Source organism: Rhinoderma darwinii, chromosome 2 (assembly GCF_050947455.1).
Source record: "Rhinoderma darwinii isolate aRhiDar2 chromosome 2, aRhiDar2.hap1, whole genome shotgun sequence".
In the NCBI taxonomy this organism is placed as follows: domain Eukaryota; kingdom Metazoa; phylum Chordata; class Amphibia; order Anura; family Rhinodermatidae; genus Rhinoderma; species Rhinoderma darwinii.
The window spans coordinates 26416344-26443944 of NC_134688.1; the positions used below are offsets into that span (position 1 = coordinate 26416344).

General features: G+C 34.2%; 1 protein-coding gene across 3 annotated transcripts in view; it reads right to left on the bottom strand.

The window, feature by feature from the left end:
* MRE11 (MRE11 double strand break repair nuclease) overlaps positions 1-27601 on the bottom strand; it is a 297684-nt gene that overhangs the window by 261945 nt on the left and 8138 nt on the right. For 2 of the 3 annotated variants that reach the window (XR_012881284.1, XM_075851485.1), the window contains exons 3-4: positions 25048-25182; positions 1521-1653 (exon numbers count right to left, since the gene is read on the bottom strand). Coding sequence is in view for 2 of the 3 variants with exons in the window: in XM_075851485.1 (XP_075707600.1) it covers positions 1521-1653; positions 25048-25182 (268 nt within the window). In the remaining variant the exon portion in view is untranslated. The remainder of the gene's footprint in view (positions 1-1520; positions 1654-25047; positions 25183-27601) is intronic. The other variant, XM_075851486.1, reaches the window with a different exon arrangement.

Genomic DNA, 27601 nt, shown 5'->3' on the forward strand with positions numbered 1-27601 from the left:
GCCCCTGGATCGTGTCACAGGGAATTCCAGTGACGCGATCGAGGGCCATACCATATATGGGCAGACAGCCCAGGTTCTATTGAAGGACCCCAGGGCTGTCTGACCATATTTCCTGTTAGGGAATATTTAGGTATGTCCTAACAACTGCCTGTGTACTATCAGTATATAGATATATGCCAGTACATTCAAGTTTAAAAATAAAGTAAAAACATAAAATAATAAAAAATAAAAAAAAATACACTTACACCTTTTTTTACGAGAAACATTTAAAATACATGCTTATACATAAAACATATACATATTGGGTATTGGCGCGGCCGTAATAACCTGCACAACAATTTTATTGCGGCATTTATGATGTGTATGCTGTAAAAAAATAAAATAAAAACTTCACTTATTAATGTAAGGCACGAGGTGCGATGAATTTAACCTCCATGTGCCTCACATTAATAGTAATTCACCCCATCATGTACCTTACACATTAACCCATTATGACTGAGAAACATGATGGGGTTAATTACTATTAATGTGAGGCACGTGGAGGTTAAATTCATCATCACACCTCGCGCCTCACATAAGAAAATGGAAGAACTTTTTTTTTTATTATTACTGTTGGCAAAGTATCGTTTTGGAATTCTAAATCGCAATACTACACGAAGTATCGGTATTGAAGTCCAAATTCTGGTATCGTGACATCCCTAACCTTTCGTATTAAATTTTTTAGTGTTCCAGTGCCGTATGCTAATTAGAATAAAAAAAGTCATATCTTCATTCAAAAAGAGTCATATCTTCATTCCTCAAGCCTTTGCGAGTTAACCCCGCCTCCTTTCTTTTGATTGACAACTCCTCACCTCTCCCCCCCCCCCCCAGCACACACAAAATCCCACGCTTGCTCATCGATGTACTGTTCTGGTGCGTGCGCACAACGGGACACCATAGCGGCGCATGCGCAGTAACTAAATTGGAGGACCTGACAAACTAGGGAAGAGTGTCGGCACATACACGCTATCTCAGACAAGATTTCGGCATTCAGGGCTGGCCAGTTTTCGGCGGTGGGCGGGCATAAGAAGAGGAACGAACTAGACTGCTGGATTATTACCATAAAAGGCGCAAAATGTTTGCAGACCGTTATTTACGGTCAAAGGAGGAGTTTAGGAGACGGGATAACGGCAATTAACTTTTGACAGAAGGCCAGAGAGGGGCGAGTAGAGTTCAATAGGTGAAATGCTGGTGACAGGTTCCCTTTAAGAATCAGCCCATCTTACAGACTACACACTGTCCAGGACTACATCACAAGACATTCTAGATATAATGATCATATTTTTGAATGGCCAGTTGTGCTCGGGAAGTATAGACACGCTCTTTTTCTTCGTCCCCTGGGTCTATAGCAATTTCATAGTAATTAGAATGAAAGTAAAGCAAGAACAATAATGCCTGACAAAGGAGACAGAAGAATACGGGTTCTCCATGGCGGTCTCTTACATGTGAGAAGCGATTAGTAGCAATTATAGAGCACTTACTTCATTATCCTTCGCCAGTTTCAGAATCTCATCGAAAGCTACAAAACTATCATTCCCTCTCACTGCGTCTTTTTCCATGTAGCCCAGATGAATGTCAGTCGCCACGAGGATTTTAAACGTGTCCTCATCATCGCTGCAAGAAAGAGACGAAAACAATGTGATGTAGTATTATAGTAATTATATTCTTATATATAGGAGCAGTATTATAGTAGTTATATTCTTGTATATAGGGGCAGTATTATAGTAATTATATTCTTGTATATAGGACCAGTATTATAGTAGTTATATTCTTGTATATAGGGAGAGTATTATAGTAGCTATATTCTTGTATATAGGGGGCAGTATTCTAGTAGTTATATTCTTGTATATAGGGGGCAGTATCATAGTAGTTATATTCTTGTATATAGGGAGCAGTATTATAGTAGTTCTATTCCTGTATATAGGGGGCAGTATTATAGTAGTTATATTCCTGTATATAGGAGCAGTATTATAGTAGTTACATTCTTGTATATAGGGGCAGTAATATAGTAGTTATATTCTTGTATATAGGGGCAGTATTATAGTAGTTATAATCTTGTATATAGGGAGCAGTATTATAGTAGTTATATTCTTGTATATAGGGGCAGTAATATAGTAGTTATATTCTTGTATATAGGGGGCAGTATTATAGTAGTTATATTCTTATATAGGGGGCAGTATTATAGTAGTTATATTCTTGTATATAGGGGCAGTATTATAGTAGTTATATTCTTGTACATAGGGAGCAGTATTATAGTAGTTATATTCTTGTATATAGGGGCAGTATTATAGTAGTTATATTCTTGTATATAGGACCAGTATTATAGTAGTTATATTCTTGTACATAGGGGCAGTATTATAGTAGTTATATTCTTGTATATAGGGGCAGTATTATAGTAGTTATATTCTTGTATATAGGGGGCAGTATTATAGTAGTTATATTCTTATATATAGGATCAGTATTATAGTAGTTATACTCTTGTATATAGGGGCAGTATTATAGTAATTATATTCTTGTATATAGGACCAGTATTATAGAAGTTATATTCTTGTATATAGGGGCAGTATTATAGTAGTTATATTCCTGTATATAGGGGGCAGTATTATAGTAGTTATATTCTTGTATATAGGGGCAGTATTATAGTAGTTATATTCTTGTATATAGGAGCAGTATTATAGTAGTTATATTCTTGTATATAGGGGGCAGTATTACGGTAGTTATATTCTTGTATATAGGGGGTAGTATTATAGTAGTTATATTCTTGTATATAGGGGCAGTATTATAGTAGTTATATTCTTGTATATAGGAGCAGTATTATAGTAGTTATATTCTTGTACATAGGGGGCAGTATTATAGTAGTTATATTCTTGTATATAGGAGCAGTATTATAGTAGTTATATTCTTGTATATAGGGGGCAGTATTATAGTAGTTATATTCTTGCATATAGGGAGCAGTATTATAGTAGTTATATTCTTGTATATAGGGGCAGTATTATAGTAGTTATATTCTTGAACATAGGGGACAGTATTATAGTAGTTATATTCTTGTATATAGGGGCAGTATTATAGTAGTTATATTCTTGTATATAGGGGGTAGTATTATAGTAGTTATATTCTTGTATATAGGAGCAGTATTATAGTAGTTATATTCTTGTACATAGGGGACAGTATTATAGTAGTTATATTCTTGTATATAGGGGGTAGTATTATAGTAGTTATATTCTTGTATATAGGGGGTAGTATTATAGTAGTTATATTCTTGTATATAGGGGGCAGTATTATAGTAGTTATATTCTTGTATATAGGGGCAGTATTATAGTCGTTATATTCTTGTATATAGGGGGCAGTATTATAGAAGTTATATTCTTGTATATAGGGGGTAGTATTATAGTAGTTATATTCTTGTATATAGGGGGTAGTATTATAGTAGTTATATTCTTGTATATAGGACCAGCATTATAGTAGTTATATTGTTGAACATAGGGGACAGTATTATAGTAGTTATATTCTTGTATATAGGGGGCAGTATTATAGTAGTTATATTCTTGTATATAGGGGGTAGTATTATAATAGTTATATTCTTGTATATAGGGGCAGTATTATAGTAGTTATATTCTTGTATATAGGGGAAGTATTATAGTAGTTATATTCTTGTACATAGGGGGCAGCATTATAGTAGTTATATTCTTGTATATAGAGGGCAGCATTATAGTAGTTATATTCTTGTATATATGAGCAGTATTAAAGTAGTTATATTCTTGTATATAGGAGCAGTATTATAGTAGTTATATTCTTGTATATAGAGGGCAGCATTATAGTAGTTATATTCTTGTATATATGAGCAGTATTAAAGTAGTTATATTCTTGTATATAGGAGCAGTATTATAGTAGTTATATTCTTGTATATAGGGGCAGTATTATAGTAGTTATATTCTTGTATATAGGGGCAGTATTATAGTAGTTATATTCTTGTATATAGGGGCAGTATTATAGTAGTAATATTCTTGTATATAGGGAGCAGTATTATAGTAGTTATATTCTTGTATATAGGGGCAGTATTATAGTAGTTATATTCTTGTATATAGGGGCAGTATTATAGTAGTTATATTCTTGTATATAGGGGCAGTATTATAGTAGTAATATTCTTGTATATAGGGAGCAGTATTATATTAGTTATATTCTTGTATATAGGGAGCAGTATTATAGTAGTTATATTCTTGTATATAGGGGCAGTATTATAGTAATTATATTCTTGTATATAGGGGGTAGTATTATAGTAGTTATATTCTTGTATATAGGGGCAGTATTATAGTAATTTTATTCTTGTATATAGGGGCAGTATTATAGTAGTTATATTCTTATATATAGGGGCAGTATTATAGTAGTTATATTCTTGTATATAGGAGCAGTATTATAGTAGTTATATTATTGTATATAGGAGCAGTATTATAGTAGTTATATTCTTGTATATAGGGGCAGTATTATAGTAGTTATATTCTTGTATATAAGGGCAGTATTATAGTAGTAATATTCTTGTATATAGGGGCAGTATTATAGTAGTTATATTCTTGTAGATAGGAGCAGTATTATAGTAGTTATATTCTTGTATATAGGGGGCAGTATTATAGTAGTTATATTCTTGTATATAGGGGCAGTATTATAGTAGTTATATTCTTGTATATAGGGGGCAGTATTATAGTAGTTACATTCTTGTATATAGGGGGCAGTATTATAGTAATTATATTCTTGTATATAGGGGGCAGTATTATATTAGTTATATTCTTGTATATAGGGGGTAGTATTATAGTAGTTATATTCTTGTATATAGGGGGCAGTATTATAGTAATTATATTTTTGTATATAGGGGCAGTATTATAGTAGTTATATTCTTGTATATAGGGGGCAGTATTATATTAGTTATATTCTTGTACACAGGAGCAGTATTATAGTAGTTATATTCTTGTATATAGCAGCAGTATTATAGTAGTTATATTCTTGTATATAGGGGCAGTATTATAGTAGTTATATTCTTGTATATAGCAGGCAGTATTATAGTAATTATATTCTTGTATATAGGAGGCAGTATTATAGTAATTATATTCTTGTATATAGGAGGCAGTATTATAGTAATTATATTCTTGTATATAGGAGGCAGTATTATAGTAATTATATTCTTGTATATAGGAGGCAGTATTATAGTAGTTATATTCTTGTATATAGGAGCAGTATTATAGTAGTTATATTCTTGTATATAGGAGGCAGTATTATAGTAGTTATATTCCTGTATATAGGGGGCAGTATTATATTAGTTATATTCTTGTATATAGGGGGCAGTATAATAGTAGTTATATTCTTGTATATAGGAGCAGTATTATAGTAGTTATATTCTTGTATATAGGAGCAGTATTATAGTAGTTATATTCTTGTATATAGGAAGCAGTATTATAGTAGTTATATTCTTGTATATAGGAGCAGTATTACAGTAGTTATATTCTTGTATATAGGGGGCAGTATTATAGTAGTTATATTCTTTTATATAGGGGCAGTATTATAGTATTTATATTCTTGTACATAGAGGGCAGTATTATAGTAGTTATATTCTTGTATATAGGAGGCAGTATTATAGTAGTTATATTCTTGTATATAGGGGGCAGTATTATATTAGTTATATTCTTGTATATAGGGGGCAGTATTATAGTAGTTATAGTCTTGTATATAGGAGCAGTATTATAGTAGTTATATTTATGTATATAGGAGCAGTATTATAGTAGTTATATTCTAGTATATAGGAGGCAGTATTATAGTAATTATATTCTTGTATATAGGGAGCAGTATTATAGTAGTTATATTCTTGTATATAGGAGGCAGTATTATAGTAGTTATATTCTTGTACATAGGGGGCAGTATTATAGTAGTTATATTCTTCTATATAAGGACAGTATTATAGTAGTTATATTCTTGTATATAGGGAGCAGTATTATAGTAGTTATATTCTTGTATATAGGGGCAGTATTATAGTAGTTATATTCTTGTATATAGGGGGCAGTATTATAGTAGTTATATTCTTGTATATAGGGGGCAGTATTATAGTAGTTATATTCTTGTATATAGGGAGCAGTATTATAGTAGTTATATTCTTGTATATAGGAGCAGTATTATAGTAATTATATTCTTGTATATAGGAGCAGTATTATAGTAGTTATATTCTTGTATATAGGAGCAGTATTATAGCAGTTATATTCTTGTATATAGGAGCAGTATTATAGTAGTTATATTCTTGTATATAGGAGGCAGTATTATAATTATATTCTTGTATATAGGGAGCAGTATTATAGTAGTTATATTCTTGTATGTAGGAGGCAGTATTATAGTAGTTATATTCTTGTATATAGGAGCAGTATTATAGTAATTATATTCTTGTATATAGGGAGCAGTATTATAGACGTTATATTCTTGTATATAGGAGGCAGTATTATTGTAGTTATATTCTTGTACATAGGGGGCAGTATTATAGTAGTTATATTCTTCTATATAAGGACAATATTATAGTAGTTATATTCTTGTATATAGGGAGCAGTATTATAGTAGTTATATTCTTGTATATAGGGAGCAGTATTATAGTAGTTATATTCTTGTATATAGGGGCAGTATTATAGTAGTTATATTCTTGTATATAGGGGGCAGTATTATAGTAGTTATATTCTTGTATATAGGGAGCAGTATTATAGTAGTTATATTCTTGTATATAGGAGCAGTATTATAGTAATTATATTCTTGTATATAGGAGCAGTATTATAGTAGTTATATTCTTCTATATTGGGACAGTATTATAGTAGTTATATTCTTCTATATAGGGGAAGTATTATAGTAGCTATATTCTTGTATATAGGGGCAGTATTATAGTAGCTATATTCTTGTATATAGGGGCAGTATTATAAGAGTTATATTCTTATATATAGGGGCAGTATTATAGTAGTTATATTCTTGTACATAGGGGCAGTATTATAGTAGTTATATTCTTGTATATAGGAGCAGTATTATAGTAGTTATATTCCTGTATATAGGGTGCAGTATTATAGTAGTTATATTCTTGTATATAGGGGGCAGTATTATAGTAATTATATTCTTATATATAGGAGCAGTATTATAGTAATTATATTCTTATATATAGGAGCAGTATTATAGTAGTTATATTCCTGTATATAGGGTGCAGTATTATAGTAGTTATATTCTTGTATATAGGGGGCAGTATTATAGTAGTTATATTCTTGTATATAGGAGCAGTATTATAGTAGTTATATTCTTGTATATAGGAGCAGTATTATAGTAGTTATATTCTTGTATATAGGGGGCAGTATTATAGTAGTTATATTCTTGTATATAGGAGCAGTATTATAGTAGTTATATTCTTGCATATAGGGGCAGTATTATAGTAGTTATATTCTTGTTCATAGGAGGCAATATTATAGTAGTTATATTCTTGTATATAGGGGCAGTATTATAGTAGTTATATTCTTGTATATAGGAGGCAGTATTATAGTAGTTATACTCTTGTATATAGGAGCAGTATTATAGTAGTTATATTCCTGTATATAGGGTGCAGTCTTATAGTAGTTATATTCTTGTATATAGGGGGCAGTATTATAGTAATTATATTCTTGTATATAGGAGCAGTATTATAGTAGTTATATTCTTGTATATAGGGGGCAGTATTATAGTAATTATATTCTTGTATATAGGAGCAGTATTATAGTAGTTATATTCCTGTATATAGGGTGCAGTATTATAGTAGTTATATTCTTGTATATAGGGGGCAGTATTATAGTAATTATATTCTTATATATAGGAGCAGTATTATAGTAGTTATATTCTTGTATATAGGAGCAGTATTATAGTAGTTATATTCTTGTATATAGGGGGCAGTATTATAGTAGTTATATTCTTGTATATAGGAGGCAGTATTATAGTAGTTACACTCTTGTATATAGGAGCAGTATTATAGTAGTTATATTCCTGTATATAGGGTGCAGTATTATAGTAGTTATATTCTTGTATATAGGGGGCAGTATTATAGTAATTATATTCTTGTATATAGGAGCAGTATTATAGTAGTTATATTCTTGTATATAGGGGGCAGTATTATAGTAATTATATTCTTGTATATAGGAGCAGTATTATAGTAGTTATATTCCTGTATATAGGGTGCAGCATTATAGTAGTTATATTATTGTATATAGGGGGCAGTATTATAGTAATTATATTCTTATATATAGGAGCAGTATTATAGTAGTTATATTCTTGTATATAGGAGCAGTATTATAGTAGTTATATTCTTGTATATAGGGGGCAGTATTATAGTAGTTATATTCTTGTATATAGGGGGTAGTATTATAATAGTTATATTCTTGTATATAGGGGCAGTATTATAGTAGTTATATTCTTGTATATAGGGGCAGTATTATAGTAGTTATATTCTTGTATATAGGGGGCAGTATTATAGTAGTTATATTCTTGTATATAGGGGGCAGTATTATAGTAGTTATATTCTTGTATATAGGAGGCAGTATTATAGTAGTTATATTCTTGTATATAGGGGCAGTATTATAGTAGTTATATTCTTGTACATTGGGGGCAGCATTATAGTAGTTATATTCTTGTATATAGAGGGCAGCATTATAGTAGTTATATTCTTGTATATATGAGCAGTATTAAAGTAGTTATATTCTTGTATATAGGAGCAGTATTATAGTAGTTATATTCTTGTATATAGGAGCAGTATTATAGTAGTTATATTCTTGTATATAGGGGCAGTATTATAGTAGTTATATTCTTGTATATAGGGGCAGTATTATAGTAGTTATATTCTTGTATATAGGGGCAGTATTATAGTAGTAATATTCTTGTATATAGGGAGCAGTATTATATTAGTTATATTCTTGTATATAGGGAGCAGTATTATAGTAGTTATATTCTTGTATATAGGGGCAGTATTATAGTAATTATATTCTTGTATATAGGGGGTAGTATTATAGTAGTTATATTCTTGTATATAGGAGCAGTATTATAGTAGTTATATTCTTGCATATAGGGGCAGTATTATAGTAGTTATATTCTTGTATATAGGAGGCAGTATTATAGTAGTTATATTCTTGTATATAGGGGCAGTATTATAGTAGTTATATTCTTGAATATAGGAGGCAGTATTATAGTAGTTATATTCTTGTATATAGGGGGCAGTATTATAGTAGTTATATTCTTGTTCATAGGAGGCAATATTATAGTAGTTATATTCTTGTATATAGGGGCAGTATTATAGTAGTTATATTCTTGTATATAGGAGGCAGTATTATAGTAGTTATACTCTTGTATATAGGAGCAGTATTATAGTAGTTATATTCCTGTATATAGGGTGCAGTCTTATAGTAGTTATATTCTTGTATATAGGGGGCAGTATTATAGTAATTATATTCTTGTATATAGGAGCAGTATTATAGTAGTTATATTCTTGCATATAGGGGGCAGTATTATAGTAATTATATTCTTGTATATAGGAGCAGTATTATAGTAGTTATATTCCTGTATATAGGGTGCAGTATTATAGTAGTTATATTCTTGTATATAGGGGGCAGTATTATAGTAATTATATTCTTATATATAGGAGCAGTATTATAGTAGTTATATTCTTGTATATAGGAGCAGTATTATAGTAGTTATATTCTTGTATATAGGGGGCAGTATTATAGTAGTTATATTCTTGTATATAGGAGGCAGTATTATAGTAGTTACACTCTTGTATATAGGAGCAGTATTATAGTAGTTATATTCCTGTATATAGGGTGCAGTATTATAGTAGTTATATTCTTGTATATAGGGGGCAGTATTATAGTAATTATATTCTTGTATATAGGAGCAGTATTATAGTAGTTATATTCTTGTATATAGGGGGCAGTATTATAGTAATTATATTCTTGTATATAGGAGCAGTATTATAGTAGTTATATTCCTGTATATAGGGTGCAGTATTATAGTAGTTATATTCTTGTATATAGGGGGCAGTATTATAGTAATTATATTCTTATATATAGGAGCAGTATTATAGTAGTTATATTCTTGTATATAGGAGCAGTATTATAGTAGTTATATTCTTGTATATAGGGGGCAGTATTATAGTAGTTATATTCTTGTATATAGGGGGTATTATAATAGTTATATTCTTGTATATAGGGGCAGTATTATAGTAGTTATATTCTTGTATATAGGGGCAGTATTATAGTAGTTATATTCTTGTATATAGGGGGCAGTATTATAGTAGTTATATTCTTGTATATAGGGGGCAGTATTATAGTAGTTATATTCTTGTATATAGGAGGCAGTATTATAGTAGTTATATTCTTGTATATAGGGGCAGTATTATAGTAGTTATATTCTTGTACATTGGGGGCAGCATTATAGTAGTTATATTCTTGTATATAGAGGGCAGCATTATAGTAGTTATATTCTTGTATATATGAGCAGTATTAAAGTAGTTATATTCTTGTATATAGGAGCAGTATTATAGTAGTTATATTCTTGTATATAGGAGCAGTATTATAGTAGTTATATTCTTGTATATAGGGGCAGTATTATAGTAGTTATATTCTTGTATATAGGGGCAGTATTATAGTAGTTATATTCTTGTATATAGGGGCAGTATTATAGTAGTAATATTCTTGTATATAGGGAGCAGTATTATATTAGTTATATTCTTGTATATAGGGAGCAGTATTATAGTAGTTATATTCTTGTATATAGGGGCAGTATTATAGTAATTATATTCTTGTATATAGGGGGTAGTATTATAGTAGTTATATTCTTGTATATAGGGGCAGTATTATAGTAATTTTATTCTTGTATATAGGGGCAGTATTATAGTAGTTATATTCTTATATATAGGGGCAGTATTATAGTAGTTATATTCTTGTATATAGGAGCAGTATTATAGTAGTTATATTCTTGTATATAGGAGCAGTATTATAGTAGTTATATTCTTGTATATAGGGGCAGTATTATAGTAGTTATATTCTTGTATATAAGGGCAGTATTATAGTAGTAATATTCTTGTATATAGGGGCAGTATTATAGTAGTTATATTCTTGTATATAGGAGCAGTATTATAGTAGTTATATTCTTGTATATAGGGGGCAGTATTATAGTAGTTATATTCTTGTATATAGGGGCAGTATTATAGTAGTTATATTCTTGTATATAGGAGCAGTATTATAGTAGTTATATTCTTGTATATAGGGGGCAGTATTATAGTAATTATATTCTTGTATATAGGAGCAGTATTATAGTAGTTATATTCCTGTATATAGGGTGCAGTATTATAGTAGTTATATTCTTGTATATAGGGGGCAGTATTATAGTAATTATATTCTTATATATAGGAGCAGTATTATAGTAGTTATATTCTTGTATATAGGAGCAGTATTATAGTAGTTATATTCTTGTATATAGGGGGCAGTATTATAGTAGTTATATTCTTGTATATAGGGGGTAGTATTATAATAGTTATATTCTTGTATATAGGGGCAGTATTATAGTAGTTATATTCTTGTATATAGGGGCAGTATTATAGTAGTTATATTCTTGTATATAGGGGGCAGTATTATAGTAGTTATATTCTTGTATATAGGGGGCAGTATTATAGTAGTTATATTCTTGTATATAGGAGGCAGTATTATAGTAGTTATATTCTTGTATATAGGGGCAGTATTATAGTAGTTATATTCTTGTACATTGGGGGCAGCATTATAGTAGTTATATTCTTGTATATAGAGGGCAGCATTATAGTAGTTATATTCTTGTATATATGAGCAGTATTAAAGTAGTTATATTCTTGTATATAGGAGCAGTATTATAGTAGTTATATTCTTGTATATAGGAGCAGTATTATAGTAGTTATATTCTTGTATATAGGGGCAGTATTATAGTAGTTATATTCTTGTATATAGGGGCAGTATTATAGTAGTTATATTCTTGTATATAGGGGCAGTATTATAGTAGTAATATTCTTGTATATAGGGAGCAGTATTATATTAGTTATATTCTTGTATATAGGGAGCAGTATTATAGTAGTTATATTCTTGTATATAGGGGCAGTATTATAGTAATTATATTCTTGTATATAGGGGGTAGTATTATAGTAGTTATATTCTTGTATATAGGGGCAGTATTATAGTAATTTTATTCTTGTATATAGGGGCAGTATTATAGTAGTTATATTCTTATATATAGGGGCAGTATTATAGTAGTTATATTCTTGTATATAGGAGCAGTATTATAGTAGTTATATTCTTGTATATAGGAGCAGTATTATAGTAGTTATATTCTTGTATATAGGGGCAGTATTATAGTAGTTATATTCTTGTATATAAGGGCAGTATTATAGTAGTAATATTCTTGTATATAGGGGCAGTATTATAGTAGTTATATTCTTGTATATAGGAGCAGTATTATAGTAGTTATATTCTTGTATATAGGGGGCAGTATTATAGTAGTTATATTCTTGTATATAGGGGCAGTATTATAGTAGTTATATTCTTGTATATAGGGGGCAGTATTATAGTAGTTACATTCTTGTATATAGGGGGCAGTATTATAGTAATTATATTCTTGTATATAGGGGGCAGTATTATATTAGTTATATTCTTGTATATAGGGGGTAGTATTATAGTAGTTATATTCTTGTATATAGGGGGCAGTATTATAGTAATTATATTTTTGTATATAGGGGCAGTATTATAGTAGTTATATTCTTCTATATAGGGGGCAGTATTATAGTAGTTATATTCTTCTATATAGGGGCAGTATTATATTAGTTATATTCTTGTACACAGGATCAGTATTATAGTAGTTATATTCTTGTATATAGCAGCAGTATTATAGTAGTTATATTCTTGTATATAGGGGCAGTATTATAGTAGTTATATTCTTGTATATAGCAGGCAGTATTATAATAATTATATTCTTGTATATAGGAGGCAGTATTATAGTAATTATATTCTTGTATATAGGAGGCAGTATTATAGTAATTATATTCTTGTATATAGGAGGCAGTATTATAGTAGTTATATTCTTGTATATAGGAGCAGTATTATAGTAGTTATATTCTTGTATATAGGAGGCAGTATTATAGTAGTTATATTCCTGTATATAGGGGGCAGTATTATATTAGTTATATTCTTGTATATAGGGGGCAGTATTATAGTAGTTATATTCTTGTATATAGGAGCAGTATTATAGTAGTTATATTCTTGTATATAGGAGCAGTATTATAGTAGTTATATTCTTGTATATAGGAGGCAGTATTATAGTAATTATATTCTTGTATATAGGAAGCAGTATTATAGTAGTTATATTCTTGTATATAGGGAGCAGTATTATAGTAGTAATATTCTTGTATATAGGGGCAGTATTATAGTAGTTATTTTTTTATTCTTGTATATAGGAGCAGTATTATAGTAGTTATATTCTTGTATATAGGGGGCAGTATTATAGTAGTTATATTCTTGTATATAGGGGGCAGTATTATAGTAATTATATTCTTGTATATAGGGGGTAGTATAATAGTAGTTATATTCTTGTATATAGGGGGCAGTATTATAGTAATTATATTCTTGTATATAGGGGCAGCATTATAGTAGTTATATTCTTGTATATAGGGGGCAGTATTATATTAGTTATATTCTTGTACATAGGAGCAGTATTATAGTAGTTATATTCTTGTATATAGGGGGCAGTATTATAGTAATTATATTCTTGTATATAGGGGCAGTATTATAGTAGTTATATTCTTGTATATAGGAGCAGTATTATAGTAGTTATATTGTTGTATATAGGAGCAGTATTATAGTAGTTATATTCTTGTATATAGGGGCAGTATTATAGTAGTAATATTCTTGTATATAGGGGCAGTATTATAGTAGTTATAGTCTTGCACATAGGGGGTAGTATTATAGTAGTTATATTCTTGTATATAGGAGCAGTATTATAGTAGTTATATTCTTGTATATAGGGGCAGTATTATAGTAGTTATACTCTTGTATATAGGGGCAGTATTATAGTAATTATACTCTTGTATATAGGGGCAGTATTATAGTAGTTATATTCTTGTATATAGGGGCAGTATTATAGTAGTTATATTCTTGTACATAGGGGCAGTATTATAGTAATTATATTCTTGTATATAGGGACAGTATTATAGTAGTTATATTATTGTATATAGGGGGTAGTATTATAGTAGTTATAGTCTTGTATATAGGAGCAGTATTATAGTAGTTATATTCTTGTATATAGGAGCAGTATTATAGTAGTTATATTCTTGTATATAGGAGCAGTATTATAGTAGTTATATTATTGTATATAGGGGGTAGTATTATAGTAGTTATAGTCTTGTATATAGGAGCAGTATTATAGTAGTTATATTCTTGTATATAGGGGCAGTATTATAGTATTTATATTCTTGTACATAGAGGGCAGTATTATAGTAGTTATATTCTTGTATATAGGAGGCAGTATTATAGTAGTTATATTCTTGTATATAGGGGGCAGTATTATATTAGTTATATTCTTGTATATAGGGGGCAGTATTATAGTAGTTATAGTCTTGTATATAGGAGCAGTATTATAGTAGTTATATTTATGTATATAGGAGCAGTATTATAGTAGTTATATTCTTGTATATAGGAGGCAGTATTATAGTAATTATATTCTTGTATATAGGGAGCAGTATTATAGTAGTTATATTCTTGTATATAGGAGGCAGTATTATAGTAGTTATATTCTTGTACATAGGGGGCAGTATTATAGTAGTTATATTCTTCTATATAAGGCAGTATTATAGTAGTTATATTCTTGTATATAGGGAGCAGTATTATAGTAGTTATATTCTTGTATATAGGGAGCAGTATTATAGTAGTTATATTCTTGTATATAGGGGCAGTATTATAGTAGTTATATTCTTGTATATAGGGGGCAGTATTATAGTAGTTATATTCTTGTATATAGGGAGCAGTATTATAGTAGTTATATTCTTGTATATAGGAGCAGTATTATAGTAATTATATTCTTGTATATAGGAGCAGTATTATAGTAGTTATATTCTTGTATATAGGAGCAGTATTATAGCAGTTATATTCTTGTATATAGGAGCACTATTATAGTAGTTATATTCTTGTATATAGGAGGCAGTATTATAGTAATTATATTCTTGTATATAGGGAGCAGTATTATAGTAGTTATATTCTTGTATATAGGAGGCAGTATTATAGTAGTTATATTCTTGTATATAGGAGCAGTATTATAGTAATTATATTCTTGTATATAGGGAGCAGTATTATAGTAGTTATATTCTTGTATATAGGAGGCAGTATTATTGTAGTTATATTCTTGTACATAGGGGGCAGTATTATAGTAGTTATATTCTTCTATATAAGGACAATATTATAGTAGTTATATTCTTGTATATAGAAAGCAGTATTATAGTAGTTATATTCTTGTATATAGGGAGCAGTATTATAGTAGTTATATTCTTGTATATAGGGGCAGTATTATAGTAGTTATATTCTTGTATATAGGGGGCAGTATTATAGTAGTTATATTCTTGTATATAGGGAGCAGTATTATAGTAGTTATATTCTTGTATATAGGAGCAGTATTATAGTAATTATATTCTTGTATATAGGAGCAGTATTATAGTAGTTATATTCTTGTATATAGGGGGCAGTATTATAGTAGTTATATTCTTGTATATAGGAGCAGTATTATAGTAGTTATATTCTTCTATATTGGGGCAGTATTATAGTAGTTATATTCTTCTATATAAAGATTGCAGATAAAAAATGAGGATCTATACGGCGCTGCTAATAGTTGCGGACAGATAAGATTGCTGAGATCGGGTGAATAGTTTTGTAAAAAACTGTTTTAATTGCAACGCGTTTCAGCACCGAACCGGCGCTTTCATCAGGCATGAGATTTACAGAAGAAAAGAGACAAGTTTATATAGCGCCAGTTCAGACTGGATAATTGCACAAAAAAACCGCGAAAACACAACAGCGGGTCAAAGTTCAAAAGTACAATTCAATAAAACATATCATAATATAAATACATGGAGGACAGATAAAAGGTATATATAATAAAATAAAAAGGCTGTGTACTCTACAAAAAAATGTTTTGGAGCATAGCAAGTTTTTAAAAATAAAAAAATGAATAAATAATAATATCGTAGTTTAATTAATTTTATTGAAAAATGTGGATGGTATCAGTGAAAGTTGTTTGGCTGGGGGTTGTGTATACTGTTAGGGAGTACTACTGTATGTTTTGTTTTCATGTCGCCACGGGAACCAAAAGGGTAACGGAAGCCGACGCGCTCCAAACAGAAGTGGAACGCAAGGTGGAACGCAATACGCGAGAGAAAGATGGGATGCTCAGGCAGGACCGGCGGAGGCTGCTAAGCCGGGACAGAATATGGGCATCGGACGAGGGGTGAGTAGAAGAGGATTGTCAGATATAAGTGTGTGACCGAAACTAAGATTAACCGGTTAAGGACTAGGCTGTTTTACAGCTAAATGACCAGAGCAAATTTCACAATTTTGCTATGCGCTTCTTTACATGACTATAACTCAGCAGGTGAATAAAGTTCATCTTTGAATTTTACACTCTTTTTAAAGGACAGATAGGGCTTTGTTTTAGTGGCATTTGTCAGTATATATCATTTTTTTTTTTTTCACTAAAGTGGGCAAAATTGGAAAAAAATGCAAGAATTTAACAATTGCGTCGGTTTATGCTAGCATTTTTCACACACGGTATGAACCACGGCCAAAATTAATCTCCTTTCACATTCTTCCACTTCTCCCGTGCATGGGGATACCAAATATGTGAGCCTTATTCACTGTGCGGGCATGTGCCAGGGCTTGGCATAAAAGGAGGCTTTTTGGCCTTTTCGGTCCAGGAATTTTGCATTTGATTTTAGAGCCGCATACTGTTTTCTGGGGGGCCTAATGCTGCTGAAACATTAGAAACACCCCATAAATGACTTCATTCACACAAGTAGACCCCACAAGGTTTCCTTCAAGGGGTTTATCATATTTTTAGCAAGTCCAGTTTTCTTCTGAAAGTTTCTTGAATAAGATGGAACAAAATAAAATCAGCACTTTTTTAGCAAATGCGTCAGTTTAGGCTAGTATTTTTCACACACGGTATAGACCACGGCCAAAATTCATCTCCTTTCACGTTCTTCCACTTCTCCCGTGCATGGGGATACCAAATATGTGTGCCTTATTCGCTGTGCGGGCATGTGCCAGGGCTTGGCATAAAAGGAGGCTTTTTGGCATTTTCGGTCCAGGAATTTTGCATTTGATTTTAGAGCCGCATACTGTTTTCTGGGGGCGTAATGCTGCTGAAACATTAGAAACACCCCATAAATGACTTCATTCACACAAGTAGACCCCACAAGGTTTCCTTCAAGGGGTTTATCATATTTTTAGCAAGTCCAGTTATCTTCTGAAAGTTTCTTGAATAAGATGGAACAAAATAAAATCAGCACTTTTTTAGCAAATGCGTCAGTTTAGGCTAGTATTTTTCACACACGGTATAGACCACGGACAAAATTCATCTCCTTTCACGTTCTTCCACTTCTCCCGTGCATGGGGATACCAAATATGTGAGCCTTATTCACTGTGCGGGCATGTGCCAGGGCTTGGCATAAAAGGAGGCTTTTTGGCCTTTTCGGTCCAGGAATTTTGCATTTGATTTTATAGCCGCATACTGTTTTCTGGGGGGCCTAATGCTGCTGAAACATTAGAAACACCCCTAAATGACTTCATTCACACAAGTAGACCCCACAAGGTTTCCTTCAAGGGGTTTATCATATTTTTAGCAAGTCCAGTTTTCTTCTGAAAGTTTCTTGAATAAGATGGAACAAAATAAAATCAGCACATTTTTTAGCAAATGCGTCAGTTTAGGCTAGTATTTTTCACACACGGTATGGACCACGGCCAAAATTCATCTCCTTTCACGTTCTTCCACTTCTCCCGTGCATGGGGATACCAAATATGTGTGCCTTATTCACTGTGCGGGCATGTGCCAGGGCTTGGCATAAAAGGAGGCTTTTTGGCCTTTTCGGTCCAGGAATTTTGCATTTGATTTTAGAGCCGCATACTGTTTTCTGGGGGGTGTAATGCTGCTGAAACATTAGAATCACCCCATAAATGACTTCATTCGCACAAGTAGACCCCACAAGGTTTCCTTCAAGGGGTTTATCATATTTTTAGCAAGTCCAGTTTTCTTCTGAAAGTTTCTTGAATAAGATGGAACAAAATAAAATCAGCACTTTTTTAGCAAATGCGTCAGTTTAGGCTAGTATTTTTCACACACGGTATAGACCACGGCCAAAATTCATCTCCTTTCACGTTCTTCCACTTCTCCCGTGCATGGGGATACCAAATATGTGTGCCTTATTCGCTGTGCGGGCATGTGCCAGGGCTTGGCATAAAAGGAGGCTTTTTGGCATTTTCGGTCCAGGAATTTTGCATTTGATTTTAGAGCCGCATACTGTTTTCTGGGGGGCCTAATGCTGCTGAAACATTAGAAACACCCCATAAATGACTTCATTCACACAAGTAGACCCCACAAGGTTTCCTTCAAGGGGTTTATCATATTTTTAGCAAGTCCAGTTATCTTCTGAAAGTTTCTTGAATAAGATGGAACAAAATAAAATCAGCACTTTTTTAGCAAATGCGTCAGTTTAGGCTAGTATTTTTCACACACGGTATAGACCACGGACAAAATTCATCTCCTTTCACGTTCTTCCACTTCTCCCGTGCATGGGGATACCAAATATGTGTGCCTTATTCACTGTGCGGGCATGTGCCAGGGCTTGGCATAAAAGGAGGCTTTTTGGCCTTTTCGGTCCAGGAATTTTGCATTTGATTTTAGAGCCGCATACTGTTTTCTGGGGGGCCTAATGCTGCTGAAACATTAGAATCACCCCATAAATGACTTCATTCGCACAAGTAGACCCCACAAGGTTTCCTTCAAGGGGTTTATCATATTTTTAGCAAGTCCAGTTTTCTTCTGAAAGTTTCTTGAATAAGATGGAACAAAATAAAATCAGCACTTTTTTAGCAAATGCGTCAGTTTAGGCTAGTATTTTTCACACACGGTATAGACCACGGCCAAAATTCATCTCCTTTCACGTTCTTCCACTTCTCCCGTGCATGGGGATACCAAATATGTGTGCCTTATTCAATGGGGGGGCATGTGCCAGGGCTTGGCATAAAAGGAGGCTTTTTGGCCTTTTCGGTCTAGGAATTTTGCATTTGATTTTAGAGCCGCATACTGTTTTCTGGGGGGCCTAATGCTGCTGAAACATTAGAATCACCCCATAAATGACTTCATTCGCACAAGTAGACCCCACAAGGTTTCCTTCAAGGGGTTTATCATATTTTTAGCAAGTCCAGTTTTCTTCTGAAAGTTTCTTGAATAAGATGGAACAAAATAAAATCAGCACTTTTTTAGCAAATGCGTCAGTTTAGGCTAGTATTTTTCACACACGGTATAGACCACGGCCAAAATTCATCTCCTTTCACGTTCTTCCACTTCTCCCGTGCATGGGGATACCAAATATGTGTGCCTTATTCGCTGTGCGGGCATGTGCCAGGGCTTGGCATAAAAGGAGGCTTTTTGGCCTTTTCGGTCCAGGAATTCTGCACTTGATTTTATAGCAGCATACTGTTTTCTGGGGGGCCTAATGCTGCTGAAACATTAGAAACACCCCATAAATGACTTCATTCACACAAGTAGACCCCACAAGGTTTCCTTCAAGGGGTTTATCATATTTTTAGACAGTCCCGTTTTCTTCTGAAAGTTTCTTGAATAAGATGGATCAAAATAAAATTAGCAATTTTTTAGCAAATGCGTCAGTTTATACCAGCATTTTTCACACACGGTATAGACCACGGTCAAAATTAATCTCCGTTCACATTCTGCCACTTCTCCCGTGCATGGGGATACCAAATATGTGGCCTTATTTATCACATAGAGATGTAGGAGGGCGGACGATAGAAGAAGATTATTTCACAAATCGCTTTTTTTCAAAGCTGGTTTTACAAAACTCAACAGAGTTTCTATAACACTTCCAAAATATCTGCTCTTGAAGCAGAGATCCCAAAATATTCATCTAGCGGTATAATGGGAATTTATTTTTTGGGGTTTTCTAAAATAAGAAATTTCAGGTTAATGCAAATGGAGCTCTCCAGCAGATGAACTTTAGAAAACATCAAACATGACATCCACCCCCCACCCATTCCCTCCCTCACCCTTGGAGTAAAATCAGGGGAAAAATAAAAACGTAATGTAGGGCAAATATATTTTCAACAAATTAACTAAAATCTAATAATTCAGAACAGTGTGGTATTTTTTAAAACATGGCTCAATGCACAGGCCTGGTTGCGAGGGACATGAGGGACAGAAATATCGGGAATCTTTGCGGTGCCCGTCTTTTCTGCAGACGCGGCACTTTTTCTGGGGGTTGCTTCTGGTTGCTGTTGGGGGAATCCGACTGACGAAGTGTCTTTCAGTCAGTCGCGTGACATCCTCAGACTGGGGGCATTCTCGGGTGTCCTGAACATCAAAAATGAGGCCTTCAATAATTTTCTCCTGGAAATCCAGGTATGTGTCTCTGCCTCTGTTTTTTTTATAGAGCACAAATGAGTTGTGGATGGCCACGTGTAACAAATAAATGGCCACCTTTTTGTACCAGGTTTTAGTTTTGCGTTTTACTAAATAGGGCTGTAAAACCTGGTCGCTTAAATCCACCCCCCCCATGTACTTGTTATATTCGGACACGCTCACTGGTTTGTGCTTGTCCGATGTTGCCCCTCTTTCCCTCACTGCCACTGTTCCTGCGGTATGAATCGTGCTTAGCACATACACATCTTTGCGATCCCTGAACTTGACCGCCAGCAATTCCTCAGATGCATAAGCACAGGAGTCCCCCTTTACCATGCGCTTCCCCACTAATTGCTGTGGAAAACCAATTCTGTTTTTGTGCATGGTACTACATGCCCCAGTCCTTGCAGCATGCAAATGCCTAAACAGGGGCACACTAGAATAAAAATTATCACAGTACAGGTGGTACCCCTTGTGAAGCAGAGGCTGCATTATCTCCCACACAATCTTACTGCTGGTGGAAAGATCAGGGGGGCATCCAGGAACATTTATTGTGCGGTCCCGCCCTTCATAAATCCTGAAGGCGGTGGTATATCCTGACCCGCTTTCACACAATTTGTAGAGCTTAACGCCATATCTTGCCCTTTTTGAAGGTAGATATTGGCGAAAGCTAAGTCTGCCATGGAAGTTGAGGAGGGATTCGTCCACACTTACATTCTGCTCAGGGGTGTAGAGTTGCAGAAATAAATTATTCAGGGAATTTATTAGCGGTCTTATTTTGAACAACCGATCCCGGTTTGCATCGGTACTTGGGGGGGCCTGTGCGTTGTCATTGAAGTGGAGGAACCTCATTATTGTCTCATAACGAGACCTGGGCATTACTGCAGAATATACTGGGGTGGCTTGGGCGGGTCTTGTTGACCAGTAAGACCTAATGGAGGGCTTTTTGACAATACCCATATTTAGGGTGAGCCCCAAAAAATTTTTTAATTCCTGCAAATTGGTGGGCGTCCAATCTCTGGCATGGGTGGATGAAGGTTTCTGCCTTATATATTGCGTGGCATATAAATTTGTTTCGTGGACAATCTGATTTAGGATGTCGTCCGTTATAAATAAATGGAAGTAATCCATTTGGACAAAATTTGTATTGTCCACGGTTATGCCAGGAGTGGCCGTAAATCCGTGGATTCTAGGCCCAAAAGATGGGGCAGGTGCCCATACAAGAGCCTGGACTGGAGGGACCAGGCTGTCCCGTGCTACAGCGCTACTTGGCCCTGCACTTTCATGTTCTGCAGTTTCGACTGCATCAGGGACAACGTCCCCTGAAGATGAACCTGAAGTGACGCTGTCATCGTCACTACCTAAAACAGGTTCCATCTCGGACGCCATCTCTGATGCGGTCTCCGACTCAGACCACAGCATGGCGTATGCCTCCTCGGCGCTAAACAACTTCCTCGCCATAACGTAACTAACACTAACACTAACTAAACAAATTTTTTTTTTTTTTTTTTTTTTTTATAAAACACACAAACTAACTGCTATATATATCTACACTACCGCTAACAAAAAAATAAACCGCTATTGCTATATATATTATATATATGTGGATATATATATAATTATATACTCCCTACCTGCCTATTCTAATAGAATAAAAGAAAGAAAGGTAGATAGATAGAAAAAAAGATAGATGGATAGATAGATTGTATAGATAGATAGAAATCTATCTATACAGAGAATGTTTTAGTGTAACTGTATTTTTTTTCACTGTATTCTTCTGGCAGCAATTCTCCCGAGTCTCTTCTTCTCCTCAAACTGAAAGAATGTTTGAGGAGAAGAAAAGAGGCAGGAGATTTACTGCCAGAAAAGTCAAAATAAAACAAATGTGGTCGCTGTGATAGGTTTTCACAGCGACCACATGATCAGGGACCATCAGATTGGTCCCTGATACTCTGCCCAGTGCCCAGAGCTGTTGGTAACAGCGAGGGCACAGGGCTGTGTGCACGCGATCGCGTGCACACTGTTTTCTATGCAGAAATGCATGTGATCGCTGTGATTGGTTGTCACAGCGATCACATGTTCAGGGGCCAAAAGATTGACCCCTGACATTCTGCCCAGTGCCCATGGCTGTTAGCAACAGCCAGGGCATAGAGCTGTGTGCACGCGATCGCGCGTGCACAGTCTCTGAAGTGCGGCCGTATATATACTATACGCCGGACTTTAGAGACCCTGGCCGCTGGCCGTATATTTACGGCCAGCGGTCGGGAACCTGTTAATAGATAGGTCTAACACTAGGGTATTTGAAATAGGGCCATGAATCAGCGATAGCAGGTGAGAATAGCAGAGGATGTATGTACGCAAACGGAAGGTACGTTAGCATCAAGTGTTATATATAGCAGGAAAAATTAGTGGATGTTAATTTAGCAAAAGACACATGAACTCGGATAAATGTAGTGGTGGACCAAAAGAGGATTTGGAAGTGCTTAGATAATGCCATATTGTGGAGGACTGAAGGATAGTCGGATTGATTAATCTAAAGATGATTCTGCGATATCATTTAGACCCAAAGGGTGAAGGGTGTTCATTTTGAAAATCCAGTAGTTCTCTCTCTGCTTCAATTTGTTGAATCTATTAGGGACGTCACTGCTGATGTGCTCTATTGGAGTAATATTGATTTTATTGAATTCGCAGTTATGCTTATGAAAAAAATGCCTAGAGACACTATGCTTAAGGTATCCATTATTTACATTAAATCGATGGTTATTAATTCTGGTTCTCAAACACTGAGTGGTTCTACCAATGTATTGTAAATGACACGGACACTCTAATAAATAGATGACATAGGAGCTACCGCAATTCAGGAGAGACTGTATGGTGAAAGTTTCATTGGTGGCTGTGGATGTGTAATCTATTTTTCTGTGACTAATGGACTTGCAGCAGAGGCAGCGTGAGTGTCCGCATTTATATGACCCTTTGATACTAGAAATAAAGTCAGTATTGGTTATAGGATGTTTATTTGTTCTGCTAGGGGCCAATATGTTTTTAAGGGATAGGGACCGACGGAAAGTAATATTAGGTTTGCATAGTAATGTGTCCTTTAAATACGGATCAGTTCTGAGAATGTGCCAATGCTTCGAAAGTATGTTCCTGATTATTTTATTGCCCCTATTGTAGGTGGTGATGAAATTCAGATTGGGATTAGTTGTATCCAATTTCGGAGTATTGCTTGAGGGATTAAGGCAAGATATATGAGTAAGCTTAGAAGCTTTTAATCGTGCACCTTTGATGAGATTTTTTGGGAAACCTTTATCTTTGAACCTTTTTTCGAGGACCGCGCATTCATTATCAAAATCATTGTCAGTACTGCAGTTTTTTCTAATCCTACGGAATTGCCCAAAAGGTACGTTCTTCAACCAGGGACGGTGGTGGGCGCTTCTGAAGTCAATATAGCTATTGACATCGACTAGTCCCTATCCCTTAAAAACATATTGGCCCCTAGCAGAACAAATAAACATCCTATAACCAATACTGACTTTATTTCTAGTATCAAAGGGTCATATAAATGCGGACACTCACGCTGCCTCTGCTGCAAGTCCATTAGTCACAGAAAAATAGATTACACATCCACAGCCACCAATGAAACTTTCACCATACAGTCTCTCCTGAATTGCGGTAGCTCCTATGTCATCTATTTATTAGAGTGTCCGTGTCATTTACAATACATTGGTAGAACCACTCAGTGTTTGAGAACCAGAATTAATAACCATCGATTTAATGTAAATAATGGATACCTTAAGCATAGTGTCTCTAGGCATTTTTTTCATAAGCATAACTGCGAATTCAATAAAATCAATATTACTCCAATAGAGCACATCAGCAGTGACGTCCCTAATAGATTCAACAAATTGAAGCAGAGAGAGAACTACTGGATTTTCAAAATGAACACCCTTCACCCTTTGGGTCTAAATGATATCGCAGAATCATCTTTAGATTAATCAATCCGACTATCCTTCAGTCCTCCACAATATGGCATTATCTAAGCACTTCCAAATCCTCTTTTGGTCCACCACTACATTTATCCGAGTTCATGTGTCTTTTGCTAAATTAACATCCACTAATTTTTCCTGCTATATATAACACTTGATGCTAACGTACCTTCCGTTTGCGTACATACATCCTCTGCTATTCTCACCTGCTATCGCTGATTCATGGCCCTATTTCAAATACCCTAGTGTTAGACCTCTCTATTAATCTTAGTTTCGGTCACACACTTATATCTGACAATCCTCTTCTACTCACCCCTCGTCCGATGCCCATATTCTGTCCCGGCTTAGCAGCCTCCGCCGGTCCTGCCTGAGCATCCCATCTTTCTCTCGCGTATTGCGTTCCACCTTGCGTTCCACTTCTGTTTGGAGCGCGTCGGCTTCCGTTACCCTTTTGGTTCCCGTGGCGACATGAAAACAAAACATACAGTAGTACTCCCTAACAGTATACACAACCCCCAGCCAAACAACTTTCACTGATACCATCCACATTTTTCAATAAAATTAATTAAACTACGATATTATTATTTATTCATTTTTTTATTTTTAAAAACTTGCTACGCTCCAAAACATTTTTTTGTAGAGTACACAGCCTTTTTATTTTATTATATATACCTTTTATCTGTCCTCCATGTATTTATATTATGATATGTTTTATTGAATTGTACTTTTGAACTTTGACCCGCTGTTGTGTTTTCGCGGTTTTTTTGTGCAATTATCCAGTCTGAACTGGCGCTATATAAACTTGTCTCTTTTCTTCTGTAAATCTCATGCCTGATGAAAGCGCCGGTTCGGTGCTGAAACGCGTTGCAATTAAAACAGTTTTTTACAAAACTATTCACCCGATCTCAGCAATCTTATCTGTCCGCAACTATTAGCAGCGCCGTATAGATCCTCATTTTTTATCTGCAATCTTCGTACCCAAGCGGTCTCCCTGGCGGCCGGCCCGGATCTGGCAGCAGCTACCCCGTGGACCCCAGTGCTCTACTCTTCTAACCCATACGGTGAGCATCTATATTCTTCATCCCCTTACATCACCTTTTTGATCCATACCAAGTGGCGCCGTGGCTTTTTGTCTCCCCTCGTTCTGATTCTTCTATATAGGGGAAGTATTATAGTAGCTATATTCTTCTATATAGGGGCGGTATTATAGTAGCTATATTCTTGTATATAGGGGCAGTATTATAAGAGTTATATTCTTATATATAGGGGCAGTATTATAGTAGTTATATTCTTGTACATAGGGGCAGTATTATAGTAGTTATATTCTTGTATATAGGAGCAGTATTATAGTAGTTATATTCTTGTATATAGGGGCAGTATTATAGTAGTTATATTCTTGTATATAGGGAGCAGTATTATAGTAGTTATATTCCTGTATATAGGGTGCAGTATTATAGTAGTTATATTCTTGTATATAGGGGGCAGTATTATAGTAATTATATTCTTATATATAGGAGCAGTATTATAGTAGTTATATTCCTGTATATAGGGTGCAGTATTATAGTAGTTATATTCTTGTATATAGGGGGCAGTATTATAGTAGTTATATTCTTGTATATAGGAGCAGTATTATAGTAGTTATATTCTTGCATATAGGGGCAGTATTATAGTAGTTATATTCTTGTATATAGGAGGCAGTATTATAGTAGTTATATTCTTGTATATAGGGGCAGTATTATAGTAGTTATATTCTTGAATATAGGAGGCAGTATTATAGTAGTTATATTCTTGTATATAGGGGGCAGTATTATAGTAGTTATATTCTTGTTCATAGGAGGCAATATTATAGTAGTTATATTCTTGTATATAGGGGGCAGTATTATAGTAGTTATATTCTTGTATATAGGGGTAGTATTATAGTAGTTATATTCTTGTATATAGGGAGCAGTATTATAGTAATTATATTCTTGTATATAGGGGCAGTATTATAGTAGTTACCAGTGGCGGACACAGACTGCAAAAGGCCCCTGTGCAGATAATGTGCCAGGGCCCCCCCCCCCACCCCGCAAACTTCTCATGGCCGACGGTCCGCTTTCAGCTGCATCGCTGGGTCTCCTAAGTGACCCAACAATGCAGCACTAGCAGCCGGGGCGTCACTAAGGCTGGGTTCACACACACACTATTTACGGACGTAATTTGGGCGTTTTAGCATTGAATTACATCCGAAAATGCGGCTCAAAAGCGTCGGAAAACATCTGCCCATTCATTTGAATGGGTCTTACGATGTTCTGTGCCGATGGTCATTTTTTTTTACGCGCCGCTGTCGAAAGGCGGCGCGTAAAAAACTGCCTGTCACTTCTTCAGATGTAAATGGAGCCGTTTTCCATGGACTCCATGGAAAACCAGCTTCAATTACTTCCGTAGTGGACGCAGCAAAAGACGCCTGCACATGCCATTACGGCTGAAATTACGGTGCTGTTTTCTCCTGAAAACAGCACAGTAATTTCAGCCGTAACAGACGCTGCCGTGTGAACATACCCTCAGGGCTTAAAATGTCCGGGAAATAGCCCCAATACATATGTGTCCGCCCCAAAAAAAAGTGTGTGTATAGGAGACAGCATAGCATATCTATAGCACTACGACCCTATAAACTATGGATAGGATTAGATACAGTGGCTGAGCAGACAGTATCACACATGATAGGATTAGATACAGTGGCTCAGAAGGCAGTATCACACATGATAGGATTAGATACACAGCTCAGCAGACAGTATCACACATGATAGGATTAGATACAGTGGCCCAGCAGACAGTATCACACATGATAGGATTAGATACAGTGGCTCAGCAGACAGTACCACACATGA